Source organism: Tachypleus tridentatus, chromosome 8 (genome assembly GCF_004210375.1).
Source record: "Tachypleus tridentatus isolate NWPU-2018 chromosome 8, ASM421037v1, whole genome shotgun sequence".
Classification (NCBI taxonomy): domain Eukaryota; kingdom Metazoa; phylum Arthropoda; class Merostomata; order Xiphosura; family Limulidae; genus Tachypleus; species Tachypleus tridentatus.
In genome coordinates this window covers 96171086-96197134 of record NC_134832.1, presented here as the reverse complement: position 1 = coordinate 96197134, position 26049 = coordinate 96171086, and the positions used below count along the sequence as shown (strand labels likewise).

Genomic DNA, 26049 nt, shown 5'->3' with positions numbered 1-26049 from the left:
TTTTTCATTATGTTTGCTGTACAACACACGTTTTATATTTGTTTTTCATTATGTTCGCTGTACAACACACGTTTCATCTTTGTTTTTCATTATGTTCGCTGTACAACACACGTTTCATTGTTGTTTTTTATTATGTTCTCCCATATTCAAGTTTATGCCCTGTTTAATATTCTTCTCTCTTCGGTTTCTTTGTTTCGTTGTAACGATCAGCGCACGTAATGTGTGTCATCCACTGTTCCTTTACTAACATGAGCTGACATTGTGTCTGCTCGACCGGCATCTAAACACGTCATTTAATGTACAAGGCCTTTCAGCCTTGGGGGCGTTATAATGGTATGGTCAGTCGTAAGAGATGAAAGTGGGCTAACTTGCTGTCTTCCCTCTAAAATGTCACTTCAAATTTACGGACGGCTTCAAAAGATAACTCTCAGGTAGCCTTGGGTAAAAATTTAACTAACTTTGGTTCTGGCATTGTGAAGGTCCTGATTTTCCAAGAAGTGGAAAGAAATTACTTGTGTTTTCGACTTTTAATGCTAAAGCAGTTGTAACCTCCGAACACATTTTGTACCACGATATTTGAGTATGAAAACACGCATATTTACTTGTTAAATAGAAAACGGTGGGTTTCGACCATCTATTTATTCAATTTTTTAAAACATTTTTTAAACATTTTAAACATTTTTTATACATTTTTTGTTAGTATAAATCTTATTTCACTACGAAACACTTCGCCGTTTCGCTTTGAATGTGAGTGATGGGAATTATCCTGAGTTACGTATTGTCTTATAATTTTGTGCAAATATTTATTGCAGTATATGTTATTTCTTTTCTACCTGCTCTGAGCATCAAGGAGTTTAACGCTGTTTCAGGTTTGTCTTCTTATTACTGCTCCTAACTGCCTAGCAGACAAGCAGTCAATTTTTGCAGCTTCATTAAAAACCTCTATTACGTTTTGTGAACCGATATTTAACACTTCTGTAGTTTTTATCTCATGTTTAAGAATATTATGGTTTTAGTGATTCGTAGAATTATTAATATAGGTATCGTACATTTCAATGTATTCTCTAATATGGAAATAAAGTAGCAGTAGAGATCGGTATTAGCAGTTTTTATGACATGAACAAACCCTCTAGTGGCACAGCGGAATGTCTGCGGACTTATAACGCTAAAAACCGTCTTTCGATATCCATTGTGTAGCTTAATGCTTAATCCAAAACAAACATGGGCAATAATATTTGATCAATATAAATATGTTCTGCTTTGATCATTAATTATGAAAGGATAATTTATCAATTGGAAAAATCGTGTTTGTTATGTTTCCTGTCTTTCAAATACGAGGAGATTATGTAAAAATTCATATTTTGTTTACAAGGTTTTAACGTCATAGATTTATATCATCACTTAAAGGATGTATTGCCCGATAACGAGATCCCTGAAACACTTAGGCAGCGGTGGTTGCCACGGTCGTAGCGTCACTCGTGTCTGCACGACCCACGGACATTGATTCTTTGTTAGCTGTACATCCCATCGAACTACGAGTTTGTTATGGGTACTATTCATTGGCGCCCCGGTCATATTGAGAAGGGGGGTTTGATGGGCGGACTAGTCTCGAGTTGTAGAAGGACTGAAACGCATCGATATTGTTGTCACATGATGTGAAAATCCTATGTTTACGCGCACGAGTAACAGTAACAACAATTTGCAAGTTTTGTTGTTTTTTTAAGGCGGAAAGATACACAATGGGCTATTTGCGCTATGTCCAACGCGGAGTTTCGAGACTCCAAACTTACTGATGGCCGACTGATAAAATTCGATTTTTTTTTTACCCATAAGTAAAGTGTTATCGGGACAAAATCGAGCACTTGGGTATTAACATAAAAATTCTTATTATGAGTGTTACTCTGAAACTTACAATAATACCAAAAGGATATCTCAGATGGCAAATAGAAAACGCCCTTCTTAAAAACGAGATATAAACGAACAAACTTTAGTGTATTTTTTGTGTTACAGCTTGATTCTAATTTGCAATAGCCTCACCATTCCCCATCTATTCACAGAAAATATATTGTTTATCTTGGTGGACTACCCGTATCCTGGACGTAAGTTATGTAAATTCATGATTAATAAAAGGTTATCACAGGCCATGAAAAGTTGCTTCTATCATACGTGAAAACTGCAAAATACAAAATGTAAAACTGCAGGTTTACAAGTATCTCTGCATGTACATAATAAACCTTCATACTGAATTTGGTGAAGATTCATGAAGTAATGGTAGAAAACGGGAAAAGGCCAATATAAACCGCAAAATGCAGAACTGAACATTTCTATACATCACTTCATGGACCCATTGAACCTTCATACCAGTTTTAGGGAAGATCCTTTCACACCCTGCGAAGTAGTTACATAGACAGACAGTACTATTATAATTGTATAAATACTATTGGTATTATGCAGTTTTAGCGCCATCTATGCGCAGTTAATAAAACGAACTTCCCACATATTTTGTGATTTTGTTGTATTGATAATTTTAAAGTTTCCATAATAACACCATATCTATCGATAAACTTTTTCAAACACACACAGAAAAGGGGTTTGGAACTACTATTATAATATGCAAAAATAGGTACCTTATCTTTAGTACATTATGTTTGCAATAGCTTAAGCATTCGTTATTTCATTTACTTGCTCATGTTGTCTTCAATCCCAGTGGCACAGGAGTAAGTCTACGGGTTCACACCGCCAGAAACCTGATTTTGATATTCATCCTGGGTACAGCACAGATAGTAAATTGTGTACTTTTGTTCTTTTTAAGAAACAAACAAACAACACATATTATCGTCGGAAGAATACTGAAATACGTCATTTTTGTTAACGCAGAATAACAAGTAAATGCATTAAGGAACCACACAGAAACAACTAGCTTCATATATAAACTAGTTTAAATAAAATACGCATTCACTGAATATGTCATGTTACGTATTATAACTTATCTCGAACGAGCTTCCAATTTTATTATGTTACGTATAATGATTTCAAATCGCTGAAAATTTTAATTTTAATTTAGAAATAAATGTAATCTCGATAAGTTAATATTAAATTAATATTATTTGCCAACCAGAAGTTTTACAAACTTACAAACAATACTGAGTCTTCTATCTGATCTGAAACCGAATATTTTATCGATGGTGTACGATGAGCGAATTATGTTGATACACAAGAAACTACCTAGTTTCTTCACATGTGAGTTTTTCCCGACAAAAAGTAGTTAGTGTTCTCGTAAAAATACTAACGTTCGAAGTTAATTCACTGAAATTAAACGGTTCCTGATGTTCATATAGAAACGTCTCTGGTCAAATATCTGTAGTTTTCCGATTGATAAATATTAATCACCGTTATAACCTCCGAGGTTTATAGTATACTAACTGTAGAAACCAACAATATCATGAAAACTTTCTCTTGGCGCGTCGATTTATAAACTGCAGGCGAGGTTTTGAAAGTTCAGTGGGCAACTATATTTTAATTACATAGATAGTATATTGTTGATTTTTACACTCAAGAGTCTATTACAAACGTATTTATCAGCATAAAGTTTACATACATTTCTAAATATCTATTTAACTAAAACAAATATCCGTATTAAAGTAAGTACATCATATACTAATAAGTAAATACTAGCTTTTACTTGTTAATAACTCAGTAGAAAATCTGTTTCAGATACTCAAGATAAATATGAAACTTAATCTACTTTTTGATTCACCATTTGTCTCTGGTTTTGGTTATACTGGTTTCGGATAAATCCACGCGTAGAAAATGGTAAATCAAAAGAAATAGCATTAGGATTGTTATAGTGGTGGATAGTATATTATATATACAGTGTTTTTAGTTGTACTTTATTCGCCACAGTAAACGTGTGAATAGTCTTGTTATTTTAATATATTTTGTGTAAAAAAGAAATTGGTTTTCATTGCTAACTAATTATAGAAACTCTCTGTTACCTTTGAACGTTACAAACATGAATTAAAAATAGTCTTAGTGCCTTATAAAAAAACAACGGGAATTCAGTTATTCATACATTGAAGATTTACGGTCTATCTGCCACCCGCTAGGACATCGGTAAATCTATGGACTTACAACGCTAAAATGAGGGGTTCGATTTCTTTCGGTGGGCTCAGCAGATAGTCCGATATAGCTTTGCTATAAGAAAACACACATACAGTCTATTTTCACTTGGTAAACAATTTCTTCGTAACATGTTTTCAGAATGTTTCGTCCAGACGGAGGCACAACTTTCAGCGACAAAACTACGACATACTTTGATACTGTACCTCCACCTGTCGCCCAAGAGGCCCAGAACTATCTAGAAGAGAACATTCAAGCATGGATTAGACCAAAGCAAAGCCAGGTTAGTTGATCCAAAATGACAATGAAGTGTTATTTTTCATGTGAAAATTGAGGATTTGAAATCTCTGTTATGCGAAATAATTGTGTTATTTAAAGCAATAGTAGTATTCTGTCTGTTATGTGATTTGATGATAACACCTTATGAAGTGATGGTTAGTTTTACAGGTTGTGAGTTAATACAACTTTTATTTATTTCCATTACAATTGTTGTAATTTTATATTTATTGTTTTGCTTCATACATTAGTGAAATGCATCGTTCAGTTTTTCATATTAAATATTAATCTTTAAGGATTACATTGTTAAATTCTTGTATTTCTCATTGTCTTAACGTAAGTTACGGGAGATATTCTAACCGAATATATTTGCACTATATGAGATATCAACAGTTAATGGAAAACTAGCAGAGTTCAAGTTGTTATCTTTACTCTAACTATTTTTCCTAGTACTTTTATATACTTTCTAATATTTTTTATTCTTGTTTATTTATATAGTTTTTCTGTTTTTCTCAAACAATCTTCCAAGTGTTTTCTCACGGATTTCCTTAATGTATTCCCACGAGCAGAGAATTCTTTACAATCTATAAACAATTTGTAAGTTCAATCGCCTTGTTCCTGACATTTTTGTGGCCCTGACTTGTTACAGTTTTCAGTTGACGCTTAAAATGCACCCTACCTGGGGCCTACATTCAGGTTATTTCTCTGCAACGTCCCTATATTCCGTGACAATAAGACATAGAAGCTGTAAAGGTTAAGTGTTTCAAAGAAACATATTTAATTGAGGCATGCTTACTTTGTTTTAAATTCCCACACTTAATCCTACAGGCACAGAATTCTCAATAGCTTTGTCTTCTTTACATTGTACAGAAGGTAATGTTTCAAATAAAGATAAATACTTTTATGGACGTTTAACCATAAAAGTTACGATTTCCGGTGTTCTCTATTCTACAGTTACCAGGTAATTCATTGATACACTGTGGTATATCTTGTCATCAACAACTCAGTTTGTTGGGTTCCAAACAAGGGCAGACTGGGACCCCAAAACAGCCCTAGAAAATATTTTTTTACATGAGCCACTTAAAAGTTTATGTTTTGTGGAGAGGTAATGTCAGACTTTCTACCATAACAGAGATGGCATTTAAAGATTAAAATCAATACTCTTTGGTTTTGACACACTATTGCGCTTTATTGTAGCATTGTCTTTGTTAATATTATAAAATTATTGCAATTATTTTTGATTTATTCCGTAAGTACAACATAATTACTTTGTAAGTTACCCAGAATTGAAACGATAGTTCTTTTCACAGTACAATACTGTTATGAAATACTTTGTCGATTATTTGTTTCGCGATGCTTTTAAGTCCCACTTTTGCGGGCCCGGTATGGTCAGGTGGTTGAGGCATTCGACTCGTAATCTGAGGATCGCGAGTTCGAAACCCCGTCGCACCAGACATGCTCGCCCTTTCAACCGTGAGGGCTTTATAATGTGACGGTCAATCCCACTATTCGTTGGTAAAAGAGTAGCCCAAGAGTTAGCGGTTGGTGGTGCTTACTAGCTGCATTCCCTCTAGTCTTACACTGGTAAATTAGGGACGGCTAGCGCTGATAGCCCTTGAGTAGCTTTACGCGAAATTCAAAACAACCAAACAAACCCACCTTTGCGTGTTTATCCATAATTTTAATAATGATAGTAAATTGAAAAATCAGAATACCCAAATAATATAACTGGTAATTAAGTAAATGGATAAGGAATAATTGTTTTTCATGAAATATTTCATGATACTTATATTATCACACATTAAGAAGAAACCGTTAAACTGTTTATTCGTTACTTTTAATATTTTGATATTAGTAATATCAAATCACGGACTAAATAGTTGCAGGGTGCCACAAAAGAATGTTAGTCTTGAAATTTATCGCGCAAGACTCGGGGGGGGGGGGACGCTCGAGGGTTGTTGATAAAGTAGTTTATGGGTGGAGGAGGACAGAACAGTCGTCAATGTTATCTCAAGTTTTTCACTGTCGTGATTCCAGAGTAATGGCTCAACGTTTTTTGTGGTTATAGTAATCACATTTACCTGTAGTAAAATGGTATCTGTCACGCTCGCTAAAGCCTGTTCAGCAAGGTTAATTACTATTCCTTTGACATTTTGCAACTTTCTTTGTTTTTGGACTTCGATAGGCTAACGGCGGCTCATCGGGGAATTCCCGGTATATCAGAAGTCCAATCCTCTCCCCTTTAAATCAAACATGCGAATCAACGTTTGAAACTTTACATGCTCGGTTAATTTCAGAACCCTCTAATTTTCCCTGATATGTAATTTTTACTTTATTTTAAAGCCTAGATCACATGTACTAATTATGGATTATCAAAACACTGTATACAATAAAAGATGTGACGTTTCAATCCATGGATTATTATTTGATGAGATAGATAATTTCTGCGGTTCCTTTGTCCTTATGATATTAACTCGTTGAAGAAATGTCAAAATAAAAAGATAAATCAGTTGTGCCATCCTGGCGAAGCATCATCAATGTCGTAAAGAGTAATTAGATGGTAACAAAGAAAGTTTAACTGCCTCTCATTTTGTCCCCTGGGTTAATATTACGATTTGTGCAGTCGTGTGTTAAACTCGTCGTGAAAAAATACGTCTGCTTATTATGGTAGTCATAGGTTATTCATCAGAGCAGAAAATTGTATTCAGCTTTACTGTCTTTTCTCTGAACAAATGTCCTACTAAACTTCTGGTCTTAGAAAAGAACAACGACTTGCCTTCGCCCTAGGCCCACGCGAATAAAGCTTTCAGCGGCCACGTGCCTAGATATCGTCAGCATAGCAGCTGGCATTAGCATGGAAATAGCACGTGAAAGGTCGACGATTCAAAATGGTGGTTTACTGCTCTGGACTCTTCAGACCGGAGAGTTGAATGTGAACATATGAAAGGTAGACCGCCCCTTCATGTTCCTGGTGTTGACATTATTATTATAACCAAAGGCTCTATTCACTCTCGTAAGTATAAGGGTATAGTTACTACATCAGCTGTAAAGAACAGAAAAAAAATGAATTTGATCCAATAGTTATTCTATCCTTTGTGAGATAAGCGCTGTTTGAAAACTGATAACATTCACCAGATTTTGCCTCATGTTACATGCTTCTTTTTTATATTTTAATTGTGAAAACGGCTTATCTGTCTGTGATGAAAATTTCACAACTCACCTCTGATCACCAAGAAAATTTGACAGTTCCTAGGTAAGAACCCGATGAATTCTAAGAAAAACAAATACAAGAAAAACTCTTACTTTATTCGTTATAGGAATTTGTCAGTCTTCTCAGTTTTCCTTGTTGGTACTTCTAGATCTCTGATAATTATGAAATTTTCGTGGATCCTTAAGGCTCAGACCTCCAGGACAGCTGAAAATAGATATTCAATAATATAGTGAAAATATTTACGTTATTACCTTCAAGAAGATGGCTAGTAATCGAGAAAAGACGTTCACAAAAAACGCACACGCACGCCGTCCTTGTGAAGCATACAAAAGCAATGCTACAATAGCGCAAAAACATTTGCTATTGTAAAATTAGTTACTTAATTTGTCTCTCATATGCAAGCATATTAGTTCCTTTACTTGGAGGATTCTAATAAAAGCTAAGACTTCTTTTCATTAATGGACATTAATTTGTTTGAAATACTCTAAACATTTAGTAAAGAAAAAAGTATTTTTAACAGAATTCTAACAAACAGACATCCAATAACAATACAATCCACATATAAACTGAATATAAGGTGTTTTTATATACTGATATACACAATACCTTCTTTATGTTTTCAATAATTAGAACTTATTCTTTCAGTTTTGACCATGGGCCTTACCGCTAACATTTTTTGTCCGATTTATGATATATTTATCAATACTTTCAATTTGTCTGTTGCAAAAGGCAGATGATCAAAACCTGCGAAATGAAAACATTTCGTAAAGATCTAACAAAAAATAAGTGATCAGCAAACAGAAACTTGGAACATTATAATTTAACAATTTAATATCTGTCATCAACTGGAATATTTTTATCAATCACCAGTCATATATATATATATTCTGATATTTATTCTTCAGCACACTCTACCAGTTGCCGGAGAGAATGGCCACACAACATGTATTCAGCAGCTGAGATCCTCGGTAGTCCCAGATCTTGCAGTTTCCGAAGCAACAATGACGGCATCTGCAAGGTCCAATCACAGCCATATCCAAACCAATTATGATCGTGTGCACTCGTCACAGAACTACCCCCGTCCCATGAGTCCAGTTTGTCCAGTGGTTAATGTGGGATCTGAAGGGTGCGAACTAATGGCCCAGAGTAGCTTCTTACCTCACTCTCTGTCCTACAGTGGCTTCACGCAACCCACAGGTTTACAGGTTGCATCTTATAGCTCTCCCCTGAGAATAATACCTGGAATGGCACAACCTTCAGCTGCAGCCTCTTTTTTTGCAAGGTAGGTGTTTCTCATTTTCGTATTTCACTTTCAGACGTAACGGACAATTTACTTCCTCTAAAATTATCTAATCTTTTAGCTTTAAAATGAATCGTTTCAAAACATATTCTCTTGAAATTTTGATAGTTTTGGTTTTTGTTCAGTAATACTCTTTGTAAATATTAATCCCTAACTGGATTTGTTTATTCTTGACTTTGAATAAATAAAGAACTCTGTAGCAGAATAATTCTAGGTCACTATTCCTAACAGGCTCTATGTAATTGATCTTGTAGCACGTACCTTTTACTTTAAGAGAATTAAAGGTCAACTTTCGCGCTATCTGCGCTAGCCGTCCCTAATTTTGCACTGTAAGACTAGAGGAAAGGCAGCTAGTCATTAACGCCCACCGCCAACTCTTGGGCTATTCTTGTACCAACGAATAGCGGGATTGACCGTAACATTATAACGCCCCCCACGGCTGAAAGGGTGAGCATGTCTGGTGTGACGGGAATTCGAACCCGCGACCCTCAGATTACGAGTTGAGTGCTTTATCCACCTGGCCATGCCGAGCCCTTTATAGTTATCACAATAAATGCAGATTTGGATGTATCTCAAAACCCATTTTTAAATTGTTTCTGAAACTTAAAATAAAGGAAGTTTGGTACGTAATATTCGTCTGTCACTTTTATTTTCTAGATGATTAGTAGTTATTTAGTGTAAAGGTGTATAGTGTTAGTTTATCGTGAAGTTTTATAAGTGTCTGTGCACACACAAGTTGTTGTTTTGTGAAGACAAACTTTCACAGCGTGTCGTTGCGACAGCCCAGATATAAGTACAATAAAAAAACTTTCAGTCAATCAAACTGACGTAAGCAGCACTGATGAGCTGTGAATTCCATGAAACTAGTCGGTTGCAGAGGGAGTAATGAACCGAAGAATATATTAATTCTCAAAACCTTTCTTTCCTCTTCATTGAAGAAAATAGATTAATAAATTAAAGGACTAGTTGAAGATCTTTATATACGTTTAGCATTTCATCAGACTGAATGTTGTTTGTTGTTAAGGGAAAAGCTACATAATGGACTATTTATGCTTTGTCCAAATAAGTATGGAAACTACTCTTTTTGCATTAGAAGCCCTTCGAACTTGTCGGTGAGCCACGAGGGAGTTTTTTACATCAGAAACCAAGACATTAACAAGTAGTATTTTTCAGTTTATTTAAGATAAGTGACAGTGCTGTAAATGCTTTGTGGGCTATAATTTAGTTGTTTAATAATATGTGGTTCAAGCAGTTAAAATCGAAGATTTTCACTCTCATTTAAGAGCTGTACGCACGATACAGGTTGCCATAATCAATTGTCGGTGCGTGTTAAACGACACAAACGTATATTGTCAGATTCTTCCTCCTGTCTGTTCACAGCCAAGACCCTTATTATTAGTCAACGAATTACATTCCAAGTTTGATAAGGGTGTAGCGCTACAATTAAATAAACATACATACGATTAATAAATAGATAGCAGTCTTAGTCATCGTTTGTGTTTCTGTTATGTTCAGTTTAAAATGCTTCCAAAAGGATAACTAAAATGTAGATAAATTGGTTTTAGTCTAAATAATTCTAGGTTTTGTTTAGTATTTGTCTTCTATATTTAAACCTATATAATATGTAGATGTGACTGTGGATTATTTTACTCGAGACAGATAGTGTCGTTTAGAGTATTAATTGATAAGTGTTGTATGTACAACTCTCCTTGCAGAATGGATATATAAGTAACATAAATTTCAATTTTCCTTTTGGAAAGTTGTAAATTAATGCTGTTTCTAACAACCCAACGTAGTTGTTTACATTTATTTCGATATCCTGATGCAGTCTTGTGATATATCTTAAGAACAATAAATAAGAGAGAAGAAACAGAGATGACACTGATAGAATAACAATTCACCAAGACTTGCAAAATGGCGCTGTGACCTACATTTGACTGGCAATCATCTAAACGTATTGAAGCGCAAAGTTTGCTTAGACCACTAGACTTAAACCATTATTTCATTTTTTTTCAGTGTCTTTGGAATGTTGTGCGATGTGAAATATCTATGAAGGAACTGCGAAGTGATTAATATCATAAACTAAAAAAGGGAATTTTCTCACCATACAAATTAATTGGGAAGCGCAAACGTACAAAGAAATGTTATTTTAGGAACATTATGTATTGAGGTTCCCATATAAATACTTTTATTTTTATTTTATAAGAATTAATGTTAAGCAAAAGGTTATACATCACGATATTTCATGTATTTTACGAAAGTTTGGTGTGAAGAGAACATATAACTTAATATTTATTAGTAGAATACCAATTTGGTGTTATTAATATGAATTAAAATTTGTATTGATGTAACAAATAATTACAAATTTGTGTTATCTTCATGGTTATATCAAAATAAATATTTTGATAAAACTTGCAGTTTTTAACATGGCACTAGAATACTTTAACAATTGCAACCTAAACATTCCAAGTGTTCACTAATTAAAATATGAATGCTGGAAGCCTATGTCCAAAATTATTTCATAAAACTTATCTTAAAAAAATACACTAGATAATGAAACTGTTTAGTCTTGCATATAACAAGTGTCTCCTTCCCTTGATGGCTCATAGGTTCATCTCACATTATAACGCTAAATTTCGTGGCTCGATTCACATGTCAGACAACGCAGATAGCCCATTGTGTAACTTTACACTAAATAAACTAGTCAAGGATTTTAAAATTATTAAATTTGAAAAACTGATTTTAAATTTCAACCACAGAGTTTCAGTACGTTTTCTTCCATAACAAGCAATAAAACTCGTGTATCTCAGGAAAAAAAATCCTTAAAAATAAAATGAAAATTGGTAAAATGTTTGAAACTGCAAAATAAAACCTAAAATTGGCCGACGCTGTATACATGCACCGTTCTGAAGCTTTAATCTGCCATCATCAGCAATAAAACACAAATGGAAAAACGCAGAGCTTTATAGGAAGAAAGTTTAACTCAGTACACAATTTTAAGGGGTGGTATGAATATACGTTTTTTTTGTACGAGACATTAATATATTAATGCCAGCTAATCAATTCGTCAGTGAATTATATGGCTTACAACACACAAATTCAATTGATTCTACAATATTATATTCACTTTGAGAATTAGGTTTTCATTTTAAATTGTTGTTGCTGTTTTTTTTATCAGTTTATCGTATAGAGAAATTAGCGTATTTTTGTTTGTACGCCACCCTTATGTAATTAATGCGATATTTTAAACTACGTTTAAAAGATCAAGCTATAATAAAAGTAACTGAAATGTCTAGTTGTATACAAAATCATTTCAGTGATTCAAACCTTCATCAATTTTATACGTAATCCAAAAGAAAAACCTGCAACTTTATCCTAGAATCTAAAGAAAAAGGGAAAATAAGTGTAATTACTAAACGAAAAGTTACTGTCTATCTAATCACGAGCAATATGTTAAATAATATATATAATTTAATAATAAAATTAATAAAAACGTTATCAATCTTTATTATGAAAATTACTTTTGGAACAGAATTGAAAATGGAGAATAGAGTAAGAAATTGTATGTGAATTTTAGAACTTCATTTAATTATAAGAAAAGGCAGATTTTTTGACTTAGTGTTATAATATAACTCAAAAGCTATGAATAACTATAATATAACTCTTAATGATACCAAATTTTATATGTTGAGACTAGATTTAAATTTTGCAGTAACCCCACAAAAATATTCTACAAAATATATGGTAGCTGTAACCTAACACTGAAACAATTAATTAAACACATTAAAGCTGATTACATATCAATGAAAAGATAGAATTTCAACACATAAAATGAATAGTAATTTGACAAAAGAAGTAAAATGACTTTACAGTCTTTAGAAGATAATGATAGCATTATTGTAAAAACTGGTAAACGAACGATATTAAATGAACATGTTCATATATATGGTCTAAATCCATTATTAAATGATTGTTCGTATGTTTCTCTTACAGTAGGCTCAACAATAAAATTTTATAACATGGTAGAAAAACATGTTGATCAAAATACAAAATTGTCCCCAGATAAACTATTTCTTAATCCATTCCTGTTTTTATCCATTTTTATTTTTAAACAGTATTTAGCCTATTCTATTCAGTATAGACACCTCATCTCAGTATATTGCAAGGTTAACAGTTTCCGTATCTGAGTGGTGGAAACAAACGTTAAACACGTTAACACTTTGTGCTGAACTTGTTGATAAAAATGTTAAACTTAATCCTTCGGATAGGTAGGTGTTCTTTGATGTACTCTCTTTATTTCCCAGAGTTCCGATGGAATATGATATTTATTGTTTTTAGGATAGATTAGTTGAGGCTAAATTTATCATGTTGAATTGTTGATATCAAGACAACTAAAGTGTATGCCGAAGGTAATTTTTCCAAACTAAATGAAAAGTATTATGAGCAGAATGTTGGAGTAGCCATGGGTTTCCCTCTTTTCCCACTGTTATGAGGTCTTTATATGGATAGTTTCGAACGTATTGCTACTTATGTTGCCTGATTTTATACCTTATTGGATTAGATTCGTAGGTGATACGTTCTTGTACTGACGGCATGGAGATACCCGGTTAGAAACATTTGCTGAGTATTTGAATAATGTGTACGTTAGACTGAACAAAATAGTTGTTTACTCCCTTTATTTTTATGTCTTTATTGAAAAGAAAACTAAGGAATTATTTCTAGAACTGTGTACCTGAAATCACATTCAGTTTCCATTCCACTACATATAATACTATGTCACCCATTTTTATTAAAAAACTGATTTTCATACTTATGGAAAGCATAATTTTTAAAATTCGTGTTAACAGTGGTGTTTTATGCATTCATATATATATATATATATATACACACGAAATTAGATTTGAATACAATAGAAATATATTGGTTAAACTATATCGAATTTAAAATATTAACCTATGGCCATAAATGTTGCATGTAAAACCAAAAGGCATTAATTTCTCAATTTGTTGAGACCCGGCATAGTGGTTAGGGCGCTCGACTCGTAATCTAAGGATCGCGGGTCCGAATCCCCGTCACACCAAATATTGTCTCCCTTTCAGCCGTGGAGTGTTATATGTGATGGTCAATCCCACTTATTCGTTGGTAAAAGAGTAGCCCAATATTTGTCAGGAGGTGGTGCTGCCTTCTTACACTGCAAAATTAGGGACAGCTTTGCGCAAAATTCAAGAGAAGCTCAACCTTTTGAACACACTCTTGAATATATTGTCAAGGAACAGTAAATTAACCCGATATTCAAAGCAGATTTAATATCAGAGATTATGTGTTTTAGCTTAAATTGTTTGTTGTGTTATTATGCACAAAGCTACACAAAGGGCTATCTGTTTCGATGCAACCACTGTTATAGAAACCTAGTTTCTAGCAGTATAAGACCGCAGACATACCACTATGCCGCTGGGGGAGCATTTAACATAAATAAACCATTGGTAACTAGGTGAAGGGTTAGTCGGTGTTAATGTACAGTTGTAGAATGAAAAAAAGGCATATAATTGTATCAGCCCTTGAAGTTCACCACAGTTAAAACCACTTTTACACAAAGCCTTCTGTGGATGTTTTACACCTGGTGATGGTAGCCAGAAGCTCGGAACATGTAGAGTGGTTTAAATTTGTTCCTACTTCTTAGTTCATTTATTTCTTGAAATTATTATCTTCACTGAATTTTCATAACTGTGAAAGTTTAAATGTGGATTTTTATATGTATAAAAAAGTGCTTGACCTGTATGGTATATTTTTTGTATGATAAAGTTCTTGATTCCTTTTACATCAAGAAGATGAGTGGATGAGTGATAATTTGCAATTTAATAAGCAAATGTGATTAACTTTGTCATCATGCACAGAACATGACTTTCACATTCGATTAGATATGTGATTGTAAGACTACCGTGTAATAAAACTACAAAACGTGACAGCGAGAAAGAAATTATTGTATATTGAAATCACTGTTACCTGGATCATTCAATATAGAATGATGTCATTTTACAGCAACTTTTGGTTTATGTTGATTTTTGTTCTCGTGCACATGAGGAAACGTAGCATAACGTTTCATGTAACTTGATAGCAAACACGTGAAATATGGTAAACATTTGTAACGATGACACTCGAAACTCAATGTACGTTTTTCAACATTTTTAGTAGAACCACCATAGTAGGAGAATTTGAAAAAGCGAGCGTGATTTCCAGAAATTTGACATTCAAGATATGTATTTGTTTTTAAACATTTCAAAAAAGTTAAAAGTCGAAATTGGAAGTTTTTAAAAATATCCCGAATTGGGACGGTATAGAATACGTAATTTGTTTCAGTAATAGTACATATTTGACAGATCTATAAATTGTATTTATTTCTTGTTATAACATTTTGATACGCAGCAATTTTAATAGGTTTCCATGGTTTGTAAAATGATGATCAGTAAAACAACTGAACAAGGTTATAATTAGATGCATCTTAAATCAAAATAGTGAAGTATATTTTCATATTCTTAAAGGTGTAACTGCTAGTTTGTGTCACTGAAAATATAATTACTTGCCCAAATACTTAGAATATACTTGTTGTTAGATACCTCGACTGAGTCTATCCAAGTCCAGTGCAATACCAGATTTATCTTTGTTGTTCCAAATTCTTTGTAATAATAAGTGTATAATCGTGTTATTTTGGAAGAACTGGAAACACAAGCATAAGTAAAACAAACAATATTGTTAACCAAAGAAAATAAAATGTATCCTAAAAGTTTCATGTCGTTCTAACTGTGAATAAAAAACATTAGAGCTATCTTTCCAAGTTGACCTCGAATGTTTAAGAGATTGCAAAATGTATAAGTTATGGAACAAATAAAAGTACGTTGTAATTAATTTCTTCATTAACCACCATAGGATACATTTCACATTAAAATATTCGAAAGTAATTTTTGGGTCGTTAAAACATATTTTTTAAAAATGAGAAAGAACACCCAGTTATTTTAGAAATCATGTAGTATATCAAAATATATTACACAGGTTTTCCAGCTAAGCGGCTGTAAGAATATTTTACTTGTCCGCTTCAATTAAGCTTCACAATTTATTGAACTACAAACCATGTACAAGCTCATCCAAGTATGAGAGAATGCACACCGTGATCTTTCGTATGATGCCGTGTTTCAGAAACGCAATCAACTGCCAACGCATATAATTATCAACCACAGTTTGAAATGTCAGAAACAATCATCAGTTTGTACATTATGTTGTTATGCTAAGCTAGGAGACTCAAATAACGCGAAATATTATTTATTATGTATGTTTCCAGGTTACTGGTATTATCACTAATTGTACTAGTGAATGCAAACTGACATTTTGCACTAACAGACAGATATGAAGATGAAAGCAAAGTAGATGATGGAGATATGCTTTAGAAAATATAATTATACAACATTTTCATGAAATCGTTTTGCATGTATACTGATATGAATAAGTTCATTTCTTTTACCAGTAATAAACTGACTTGACCAGGGACAGAGACTATGATGTTTGTTCAAATACTTTCCGACTCTTTTCTTTTTGAGAGTCATCCAGTGGGACAGCAGCAAGTCTTAGGGCTTACAACGCCAAAATGTAAAATGAGCTGTTCGAATCCACTCGGTGGAACACCCGCTATAAAGCGGTAAGTCTATGGATTTACAACGCTAAAATCGAGGATTCGATTCCCTTAGGTGGACTCAGCAGATACCCCGATATGCCTTTGCTATAAGAAAACACACACTCCGCTCGATGAACACAGCAGATAACTCGAGGTGACTTCATTATAATATAACATAAACTTTTCTTGCGATTCTCTTAAGACTAACCCTATTTTACACGTCTTGTTAAAACAGAAATACGTTAAGTAGCTCTTGCTCTTAGTTTGTAAGTAACGATGTTCAAACAAACAAGTCTGACTACTGTTTCAGTTGATATGAACAACATTTGTACTGGCTTATAAAATATGAAAATATTATGTACTACGGCGTGCACCTTGTATTTTATAAGGAAAGTAAACCGTCGAACACGGTATCCGTGCGTCATCTATTGTTCAACATTGTTCCACGAAGTATTGGACACCACAAACATCTGTATTTTATCAAAAAGGATAAAATAAAGTATAGTACACGGATTATTAACAAAATGTCTGTTAATGTATTTTTGTATCTTTGGTAACTTTTTCCAACAAAAGTTTACTTTTTTTTTCCAAAATCTTATTAGATTTACAAACACCATCTTAACTGTCAATTAAAACGATCATATTCAACAATACTGCTTGGTTTATATCAATCATACCTGAATATCTAGACTGAAATCTGTTAATTATTGGAAGACAACAAGATTTTGCATTGTTTGGTATTGGCACAAATAATGACAAATTTAAATTATGTTTTCTCTTGAGATTATATACAACTATCATATGCTTAACATGCATTGTTTGTTCATCACTGTGTACAGCATCGATTTAAATTTCCACACAAACATTATTATGTCCGTGAATGATATGATTAGTCATACCCAGTGACATAACAGCAAGAGATGCCCTCCCTCCGCATAAAGAAGTAATTGGACTTTATAACTGTAGTTACGATTCTAGCTGAGTCGTTGCTTCCTGTTGTCAAAAGGACATTATTACGTTACTGGCCATACCCCTTATCCGATGTACTCTAATACAAGGATAAAGGATAAACCCTTGACCAGAAATACTCCTGCTAAGAGCAGGAAAAATTAAACTTGAGCACAAAATAGCTAGTGATAATAAGAATATTGTCTACAGATTTTAGGAAATTATTTAAACGAATTTAAGGTTTAAACACAACACGAAATCGAACTAAATGATTGGTAGCCTATATAATTTTTATCTTATTAAATCGTTTTATCCAATAGAGTACAACATCGCCATAAATAACTTTTATTCATTAAGGCATGTTATGTTTGATTCTTAACATCCTGACCACTAAAACAACTAAACCGTTCTACTATAGTAAAATGTTAATGTTTTCTATTTCAATGATATATATAGCTCATAACATTAGTCCGACGTCTACAGTTGTGTTTGTCATTGTTGTGGTAGTGTTCTTAATCAAAGAGCGGCCATCACTCATCACGCACCAGAATTAATTCAAATCAGCCACCAGTTCCTCTCTCTCTCTGGTGTTTGGCTATATAAATTTGTATACCCAGGAGGGTCAGGTACACTAGACCTCTTCTCCTCCTTCCTTTACATTGTTTGAGGGGACTTATTAATATATTTAAAGTAAATACAGAGAACCAGAGTGATAAGCATAACTCTAACTCAGGCCCTTTTCAGGGCAATGTTCATCAGTTCCGCAAAGACTATAAAGCGCTTTTAAACCTTGAATCATCTGTAAGCAATGCAGACGTCACATCCTGGTGATCTCGAGGAAAGTTCGAATGAACTGTGTTGTTAAACTGCATTGCTTAATCAGTCTTTTCGGCGTATAATTCATGAAGTATACTTTTGTAATTTGATGGTTGATAATGATTCCAATTTAATACATGATCAAGGTAAAGATGATTCCCAAACCTTGCTGTATAAATAAATGTTTACTTGTACTTCACATTCTGCGATATTACCAAGATATTTAGTACACAATCGTTACAAAACATGGGGTTTTACAGATTATCAGAAACGATGGTTCTGTTAGTTTGAAGGAATATTCACTAATGTGGTTCATTACGTAACAGTTGTCCTTGTTGCGCTGCTTGCACTTATCGATCACTTGTTACTTCTGCACTCATGATGAGTGAGATTTTCTCTGAGAAACTTCGTTATATGTAGTAGGCAACATTGATTGTTGTTAACAAGAGTGATTATTTAGTGATTTTACATGTTCTCTATCTCTGACTATGGTAATTCAAACTATCACATATTTTCAGTTAGTGTGCTCTGCTGGGCACTTAGTTCACATACCAAATTTCAGGGCATCCATTAACATATGTCTGGTATAACATATTCAATTTTGAGTTTCTTCCTTCTTTTTTTTTTTATTCGCTCCAAAACTACGGAAACTTTATTTGACAGAAAAACATACCTAACTTTTATGGATTTTTTTGTCAAATTTGGCACGCTGATAGATCCTTCCAACCTACAACTAGGAGTCTCGTTTGGTGTAAGTCACATAATCAAAATTACTCAACATACACTGCTCATATTTGACCAAATTTTTGGCGCACGCCTGCGCAAAAAGTCGCATGAGCTATCGGTCTAGCATTCTTACTAAAGTTTCAGCTTTTTTAGTTTTTTGTCATTCAGATTAGAGAGGTTGATTCAGAGCAACAAAACTATAATATGAAAGGACGTGTAGATACATAAGTCTTGGATAGACCAAGCGAACTAGATTGGTAGTTCCAGTTCAAGTTTTCAATAGAATCATACGGGTGGAAAGTTACTATTGGTTATTCAATGTCAACTTTTCAGCACACATTTTACTCACTTTTATGAAATTATCCTAATAAAAGAACGTTTAGCGTCACGTGGTAATAGCTTAAGCAGTTAGCATAAATAATGATGCTTGATACAGTTGTGCAAAACCCTTATTCTAAAGTCCATGGCATTACTATGAAGGAAGCTATTAACACTGTTTTAGAGAGGAAAATTATGACCATATATTTTAAATAATCTGGTTGGTTATATAAAGTAAAGGTTTGTTTTAAATAATATGGTTGCGATCCTAAATCCAATGTGAGTTACTATCGTCGCCAGTTTCTTATTTGTTGTGGTTTTTTTTTGTGTCTGTTGACAAAAAGTCATGATATCTAATCAGAAGCACCTTAGGTGTGCAAAAAGGGTGCGTGAAAAATAGTTCAGAGTGTGATTTAAAGGAATGAAATAAAAATTGGCGGCCAAAATGGAAGCTACACTTATAGCACTGATAAGAATATTAGAATAAATATTTATTCATTAATTACCTCGGTTGCGTGTCTTGTTTTACCCAACATCATACCCCAAGTTTAAACTAAAAACGCGACATAACTAACTCATGAACGAATATTTGCGGTAAAATTCTTATCAATGGTATAACTACCATTTTGGCCGCACCTGCTTTTTTTAACATTTAAGATGTTTTTTACTAGATTTAAAGTAACAAATACGTTTGTAAATGGTAGTAGTAGTAATTGTTTATCTTTGCTGTTTTAGTAAGGTATGTGGATACTGAAGTTTCTATATACATTACCTTTCAAATCATCTGTTTGGTTTTAAAAATTCCTTTAAAAGAAGGTCAGAAATTAAAGCAGTTAGAACTGGGACTTGTAGTTCATAGATGTTGTTCTGGCTCTTATACTGATGTCCAACATGAAACGACATTCAAAAAAATAACATATATATTTATTTTCTCGGTTGTTAGAGTTATTATTGGCCTTTCTAAAAGTACATAAAATTGTCTTCAGTCTTTGTCTTTTTCATCATCACTTTACTTTCAAGTATGAAAAAAATGCATCCAAGTTCGAGTTTCAGTAAAACCCAGCAAAGTAGCTTTATGTAAAAATGGTTGCAATAATTTGGAAATGTCTGCAAAAACAAAAGTATTAAAACTACTGTTAAAGAATATTCAAAAGAAATAATTAAAAAGTTAATACTTATAAGGGCCCTGGCATAGCCAAGTTGATCCGTAATCTGAGGGTCCCGTTTGGTCGTTATAATGTTACAATCAATCCCACTATTCGTTGGTAAAAGAGTAGCCCAAGAGTTGGTGGTAGGTTGTGATGACTAGCTGCCTTCAATCTAGTCTTACTCTGCTAAATTAGAGACGGCTAGCGAAGGATAGCCTTCGTGTAGCTTTGTGCGAAATTCAAAACAAACTAACTACTAATAACAAGAGCAGGCCCGGAAGACCGCTTTAATTTTTCAGGTTTGTTTTAAGTATTTTAAACTAACTTCATCAGCGACAGACAAACTATAACAGATTTCTTACTGCAGAATTTCAGAAACCGTTGTTATTAATGTTGACCTTTTCACAACGCAACACAAGGTGTGTCAAGAAGGGCCGAAAGGCTATATTGCAGCAAGAAACCTTTGTACCGGAAAGGCAATAAACAGAAGGGACCTAAGTTTGGAAAAATTGAGCAACATGTTTATCAAGAGGAGTTCTTAAGTTTAATGAGTCAAAGTTTGAGATTTTTGGAACCATCGGTCGTCGAAGTTGTGAGAGATCAAAGGAGAATTATCAGTAACTTTCTGTTGAACATTTTCCGACATGATAACGATCCCAAACATACAGGAAACGTAATTAAACAGTATCTGATTATATATAAAGTACACCAAATCATTGCATGTACAATGTGGCCTCTGTAGAGTCTTGGCCTCAATATGTGTGTGTGTTTATAGAAGTATTGTGATTGTGAAATACAGCAAAAGCAGCCAAGATCAAAGAGAAACCTGTGGACAGTATTGGACAGACACTTTGAATTCAATCATCAAGGGTGCATTGACTATCTTCAAAGGGCATTACTCATTGTTTTTATACACTTGAATTTGTCTATGGGTGGTTTCACAAAGTATTTAAAAGGCCTAAATTTATTTTATAAATATTTCTTCTAGCTGTATATATTATGAAATTCTGGAATATCTGCACTAAGTTAACTCAGCATAGCAATGATTGAATGGTTTCTAATTTATGTACAGTGTTGTACATTTACATATATTTAATTGTATATTGTAGTGATTCGCAATAATAACGACTCTTTTAGTTATACAGTTAAGGTTATTCAAAATAGTGTTATGAACATTTTATTTATTGAACTTTCTTACTATGACATTTAAATACAATTATTTATGCTAGGCTTAATATTCCAATCAGTATATAGCGCAGATAGCTCTCGTGGAGCTTTGCTCGAAATTCGAAACAAACCTTCCAACTTTTAACATCGAAACCAGTAAACGTTACGAAGTTGAGAAAAGTCCCAGTTTTCGATCTCGCTAAAGTTGTTTGTTTTATCACATTATAATTCCCCCACGATTGAAAGAGCAGGTATGTTTGGTGTGACGGTGACTCGAACCCGCGACCTTCGGCTTACGAGGTGAGTGCCTTAACCACCTGGCCATGAGAGGCCCCATAGTGGCATAGCAGTATGTCTGCGGACTTACAACGCTAGAAACCGGATTTCGATGAGCAACCGGTGGTGAACAGAGCACAGATAGCCCTTAGTGTAGCTTTATGTTGAATTACAATAGTAAAACCGTGTGAGAGATCGAAGTAAAAAACGATACATTAATAAGACGAAACATGATCACGGTTTTAGGCAAAAAGTACAGAAATGCACGTTCAGTGTCAAAGTAAAACCGTAAAAATTCATAAAATTCTAATCAGCTCTGTTGATCGATTAGTTTTTTACTACTCTAGTCGGCCTACGGACTAGATGAATTTCTCTTGGCTGGCCAAAGCCGACTAGATGAATTTCGGACTCTAATATAATAATACCGCTTGGCTATCTTTGGTTCCTTTCTGGTCCGATTTGTCATATCATGAAGCCTCAACCTTGCAGAAATTTAATTACTTGCCTCTTTTGAAAACCACAGGAAGCCAAATACAGGTCAATTTGACCCGTTTGTAATAACTAAGTGCGGTTAATGTATGTCTGGTTAAACTGGCATCTTCGGCCATTCATTTAATTAACAGGCATTCAAATTTAAACACAAAACAGCTCCTGCAAATTGTCCCCCTTCCCGTGACTAGGCAGTAAGTCAGAGGACTTTTAACACTAAAAAGCAACTTTTATAATTGTGTGGACAGATATCAAATAGAAAAATAACAACAAAAGCCAAAATAAATGTTTGTTGTTGTTTTTCTGTCAAAGCTGTTATGACCTGAAAAACCTTAAGGCTAAATAATGACGTCTTTAAAATAAAAGAAGCCTTCTTTCTCGAATCCCAAACCTTGCCACCACTTTCACATTCCTTCTAATGACTTCCAATTAGCAGTCGAAACGCAGGGTATAAACTAATTATATATAAAAACAACACAAAAATTAAGTGTAACTACACTACAAAATCATTCGATATTTTCTTGTATTTTGGCGTCGGGAGTTAAATGCCATTTTGTAAATTGTTTTTTTTATTATGAGTAAGAGAAAATAATAATAAGTAATTAATTTGGTTTAAATGGTTATATAGGATACTAAACATCACAAATATTGATGTTCGATTGAAACAACCTTGCTGTAAATACTTGAAGGTATTAATACAATAATAGAGATTAGTGAATCTATGAACAAAATGAGTGTCGTATATTCCCCTAAAATTTCAGGATCAGCTGGTGTGAGATTTGAGTAATATAATGACATATGGTTGAAGTGATATTGTTAGGCCTATATCAGTAGATATTCTTTTTTAATTCAGAGGTTGTCGAATACGAAGAGTATAATCTCCATACACCCAGTTTACTGTGAAAACTAGAGTTCTAGTAAAACTGTATTTACTAGATACAGTTAACCTTCATGGAAAATGACGTATAAGATATACAGATGTTAAGTATGTTAAACTAAAACCACCCTTGGGGGTACGAGATAACATTTCAGTTTATGCAAGTTTTAGTTTGTTCTAATATTTTTTCTTTTCCAAATGTTTTGTTTTCGTTTATATATCATTAAAAACTAATTACAAAAATTTGTTTTGGCCACCTTCACCTTTATTCTTAAATAAATAATTACTGTGAGGGATGCGAGAACATATTAAAATTTTTTAGGGGTGCGGGGCATAAAAAAGGTTGGGAACCACTGGTCTAAGCCATGTGGACGAACTTCAACACTTAGATTTATATTCATGAATTCTTATATATTACAAGATGCTACACTTTGATTATACGACTGGGATTCGAAATCTATATCGGTCTCTTTCCGGATAGTCTTAGTGTCTCGGTTTGATCCATATCCCTTTTTCTTGTAATACCATAAAGTACAGGGAATATTCTCGTCTTGGTCGTCCTAAATCCGCAATCTGAACACATCCTTACCTAAGTATATGCGTATTTTGTGTTGTAAAATATTGTTGCATACCCTTCCCAAAACCAATCAATTTTCGGTGGCACTAGTACAAACGCAAAATAATGACAAAATGTAGTTATTACGTATTTCATTTCACTACGACTCTAGATCGATTGTGAATTGCTGCATGTCTTGGTGATTGCATATACAAAATTACTTTTAATATAACATACTCAACCCTCGCTATACACATTACTGCATACTGGTTGTTACATATTTACAAGTCAGGCCAATCATTTAAGCTTCGTTACGAAATTAAATAAATTTAGCTGCGAAAAATATATACATTAGTGAAATAACGAAGGTATTGTGTTTTCTATTAATCAGTACTGTGCAATTTCTCTTTAAAAAATATTCAAACGTTTCCTTTAAAACGTTTTATATTTATTTACCCAGAGCCTCTCAACGACTAAATTTGTCATCAAAAAAGAAAAAACGATGCTACGGAAACCACGAATTAGAATCATCTCCTTCCTTTGTGACTAATTTTTACGATATTATTCGGTCTTCTCCACCACCCATCCCTCCGGGTCTTCTACGCGTAACAGCTAAGAAGGATGGCGTCTGTATTGGCAAGGTAAATATTTTTTTCTTGTTACGCATAATTTAGTCTTAATAACAGGTAAGAAGGATGGCGTCTGTATTGGAAAGGTAAATAGTTTTTTCTTGTTACGCATAATTTAGTCTTAATATGTGCATTATTAAAAACATAATTTAACTATTGTAACAATATCAGAAGATAAGCACAGCTATATCCTCGAAGAATTTCTAAAATTAATGTATTTGCAGTATCTATAGTAGCTTAGTCAGTCTCTTCATAATGAAAATCTTAGGTGGGCTAGACAAAAATTGAAGGAGTTGCACAAGCATTAGTACATGTTAAATGAACCAGCTTTAAAGAGGAAGCATATTTTAAGGTATCGGATTGAGTCTCAGCAAGAACAGTTTTACCTGTTCTTCTGATGATCTCTTCTATATTTTATTCTAATTTTTGAGAATAGCAGTTTAAAAGAACAAACGAAAATTGTTTCTTGTTACTGGTTTATTGTAAGTATCGATTAAAACTAACCGTTTTTATGTATAGTAACTTTTACTTCAAAAATGAAATATAACAGGCTATTTAATGATTATATACAATGTTTGTAAATAAAGTACTAATTCTGTTACATCCTTCTTAGTGACAATTCTTATGAAGTGAAAATGTTTCAGTGCGATTAATGTTAAAATATCGTAAAAGGAAATAATAATTTATCTTAATTACCAACTGTTTTGAACAATTTATATGAAAAACTGCGAGACTTTGAATTACACTGAAGGTTTTTTAATAAGTTAGGAACTTTCCGAGAAACTAACAAAGTTTTAAATCATTAAATTGTACAAATTTTGGTAATGTTTGTTTTTTTACCAAATTTAAAGCAATATGAATGCTAATTCAGTAACAGTTTGATAAGTTCCATGATATTTATACACTGTGATTCAGCGTAAATTCTTCACCATCCATCAACGATTATTAAATTTTACACATTTGCACAGTACTGTGCTTTTCATAAAATCGGTTCATTCTGTTTGATAGCAGTGAGCACATATGTCACCAGGGGGTTAGGCATACTTCATTCCCATGCTCAGAGGCCTGTTGTTTCCGTACGTAATACGTATCAGGGAAATTTAAATTGATCAGGGGAATAATCTGTGTTATAGAGCATGAAATATGGAATAACAATACGAAAATGACACGAATTTTCGGTTGCAAATTATTTTATAATCAAATTAAGAAGAAAACATTAAAAAATACCAGCGCAATTGTCGCAGAAATTGGCAATCCTGTAATCAATTTTTAGCTCTCAAACTTGCCGCTGAGTAACCAGGGGATCTTAAAAGCATATTTACACATTTTAAACTGAAAAAACAACAAAAAATCTTGGAAATATTGCCAACGAAACGAATATAAAAATGTTTATTGTGATTTAACCCTATAACAAGGTAGCAGTTTTCAGTTTATTTGCTTGAAATTAAGCACAGAGCTACACAATGGGCTGTTTGTACTCTGCTCATTATGGGTATCGAAATCCGGTTTTTAGCGGGTTGAGTTCGCAGA

The 26049-nt window shown here is 33.5% G+C and overlaps 1 protein-coding gene across 4 annotated transcripts in view; it reads left to right on the top strand.

Moving 5' to 3' along the window:
• Nucleotides 1–26049, top strand: part of LOC143222996 (uncharacterized) — a 191411-nt gene that overhangs the window by 121646 nt on the left and 43716 nt on the right. For all 4 annotated transcript variants that reach the window (XR_013012607.1, XR_013012606.1, XR_013012608.1 and 1 more), the window contains 3 exons: nt 4261–4402; nt 8512–8888; nt 24351–24531. Coding sequence is in view for 1 of the 4 variants with exons in the window: in XM_076450332.1 (XP_076306447.1) it covers nt 4261–4402; nt 8512–8888; nt 24351–24531 (700 nt within the window). In the remaining 3 variants the exon portion in view is untranslated. The remainder of the gene's footprint in view (nt 1–4260; nt 4403–8511; nt 8889–24350; nt 24532–26049) is intronic.